The 2189-nt window shown below is 39.1% G+C and overlaps 1 protein-coding gene across 1 annotated transcript in view; it reads left to right on the forward strand.

The window, feature by feature from the left end:
* The window catches only part of HEATR5B (HEAT repeat containing 5B), a 103139-nt gene that overhangs the window by 79418 nt on the left and 21532 nt on the right, over positions 1-2189 (forward strand). Inside the window, exon 23 of the mRNA XM_015572571.1 lies at positions 924-1161. Coding sequence (XP_015428057.1) covers positions 924-1161 — 238 coding nt within the window. The remainder of the gene's footprint in view (positions 1-923; positions 1162-2189) is intronic.

A 2189-nucleotide genomic window follows, 5' to 3' on the forward strand; every position in this document is an offset into this window, starting at 1 on the left:
CCAGCCTGCCTTGGACAGAGAGGAAGGGGGAGAGATAGAGAGTTAGAAACATCAATCAGCTGCACACCTCCTACTGGGGATGTGCCTGCACCACAGTACATGCCCTTGACTGGAATCGAACCTGGGACCTTTCAGTCCGCAGGCCGACACTCTATCCACTGAGCCAAACCAGTTAGGGCATACAATTTTCTTTCTTATTCTATACTCTTGCTCCCCCCCTTTTTCTTTTTTCATTGATATGTGATTCAGCTTTGTTATGTGTCATTTGCCAAAGCCTAAATGTATGTACAAAGACAAAGAAAACAAAAGTAGAATCTTTAAAGTTATGTTTTAGGAAGTTGCAAGTATACATGTTTTTGGTTTTAAAAAGTGGAGAGAAAGGCTACAGATATTATATGTCACTAGTAAATTATATTCTTGGCTTAGCTATCTGTTGTAAAGACTGGATTGCTAAATATCACTTAAGGATATGTAAGAAGGGGGTTAGAAGGATATTTATGGAAATCCCTTCTCTGACCTCTTCTCCCCTCAGCCATTTTCTTTGAATGTTGGATTGTATTTAATAAGTCTGTGAAAGTGGAAGCAGTAAACAGGAAATTGTGCCGTATGGTAAAAAAAGAAAAAAGAAAAAAACACATAAAAGGGGGCTTTGTAAAGTAGAACAAGAGAAGCCAGAAAAAATTCAGAGGATTCTACTAAGGAATATGCTGTGAGTGGAATACTAGTCAGAAGTCAGATCAATGAAAAAGATTGCATCCAAAGCAGCTAGAATTATTCTTTTGAGGTTATCAGGAGATCATCAGGTTGTATACTCTGTAGTATTTATATTCAATTATTTTTTATGATTTAACTATGTAATCATAACAACTTCAAAAGTTCTTAAAAATTATGCTTTGTTTCTCCTCCTGATACAATCTTACTAGGTATATGTGGTTGCTATGAATATTAAAAAGGAAGCCGAGTCGAAACCAAAAAGAGCAATTAAAAATACTGACGATGATGATGATGATTATGGTACCATAGATGAACTACCACCAGATAGTTTAATAACACTTGTACAACCTGAACTGCCCACACTCAGCCGCCTGTGGTTAGCAGCATTAAAAGACTATGCACTTTTGACTTTACCAGCTGAATTTGCCAGCCAGCTCCCCCCAGATGGTAAGTACTGCATTCAGAGGTATGCTTTTATGGAGTTCTGAGGAGTAATTAAACAAATGGAATTGGTGGAGGCTAAGCAACAGTTATAATAGCATCTTAAATTTCTGTGAACTTCAGCTTGGCATTCTCTCACTTAGAGCATGTTCTCCATATTGAATTTGTGAATTCATATAGAGCATTAAACATACTTGTTAGCCAAAGCAAAAATGTTCTCACTATTATAGTGCTAACTATGAGTTAGGGTATTCTAAACAACTATGCATAACAAGTAATTATGCAAATGCATGATGAAGTATATTGCTGAGCTGGTCAGTGTACGTGTGCAAGGACAGGCGAGGAAGTCCTCAGTTTGGTACTGAAAACAGGTGCAGGGAAGAATGGCAGAAGAAAGGAAAAAAGAAAGAAGCAACATAGTTCCCTGGCTATGACAAAAAGAGAAGGTGATAAGGGTTTTATGTTCTCTGGCAACAATAAAGAGGAAGCCTGGGGCCACAGGGTAGGGATGCTCTTTTGTATGTGCTGTGGTCTGAATGTTTATGTCTCCTCAGAATTTCTTGCTAAAACCTAACCTCTATTGTAAGGGTATTAGGAGGTGGTGCTTGTGTCGTGAGAGTGGAGTCCTCATCAATAGGATTAGTGTCCATATAAAGAGACCCCCTCAAAGGAAGAGACCCCCGCCAACAGTGCTCCGTAACCCCTTCCAGCATGTGAGAACACAGCACAAAGGTGAACAGGAAGAGGGCCCTCAGTGCACCCTGGTCTCGGACTTCCAGCCTCCAGAACTATGAGAAATAAGCTTTTGTTGATATAAACCACCCAATCTGTGGTATTTTGTTACAGAGTCTGAATGGACTAAGACAGTATGAAATGAGTATTTTTAGTTAGTTGTACATAAGTGAGTGAACAATTAGAATACAAGTAATGTTTTTGATTGATTTGATTGTTTCATAGGTGGAGCATTTTATACTCCCGAGACCATTGATACAGCTAGACTTCACTACCGGAATTCCTGGGCCCCCATTCTCACT

The sequence above is a fragment of the Myotis davidii genome, unplaced genomic scaffold (assembly GCF_000327345.1).
Source record: "Myotis davidii unplaced genomic scaffold, ASM32734v1 scaffold1149, whole genome shotgun sequence".
In the NCBI taxonomy this organism is placed as follows: domain Eukaryota; kingdom Metazoa; phylum Chordata; class Mammalia; order Chiroptera; family Vespertilionidae; genus Myotis; species Myotis davidii.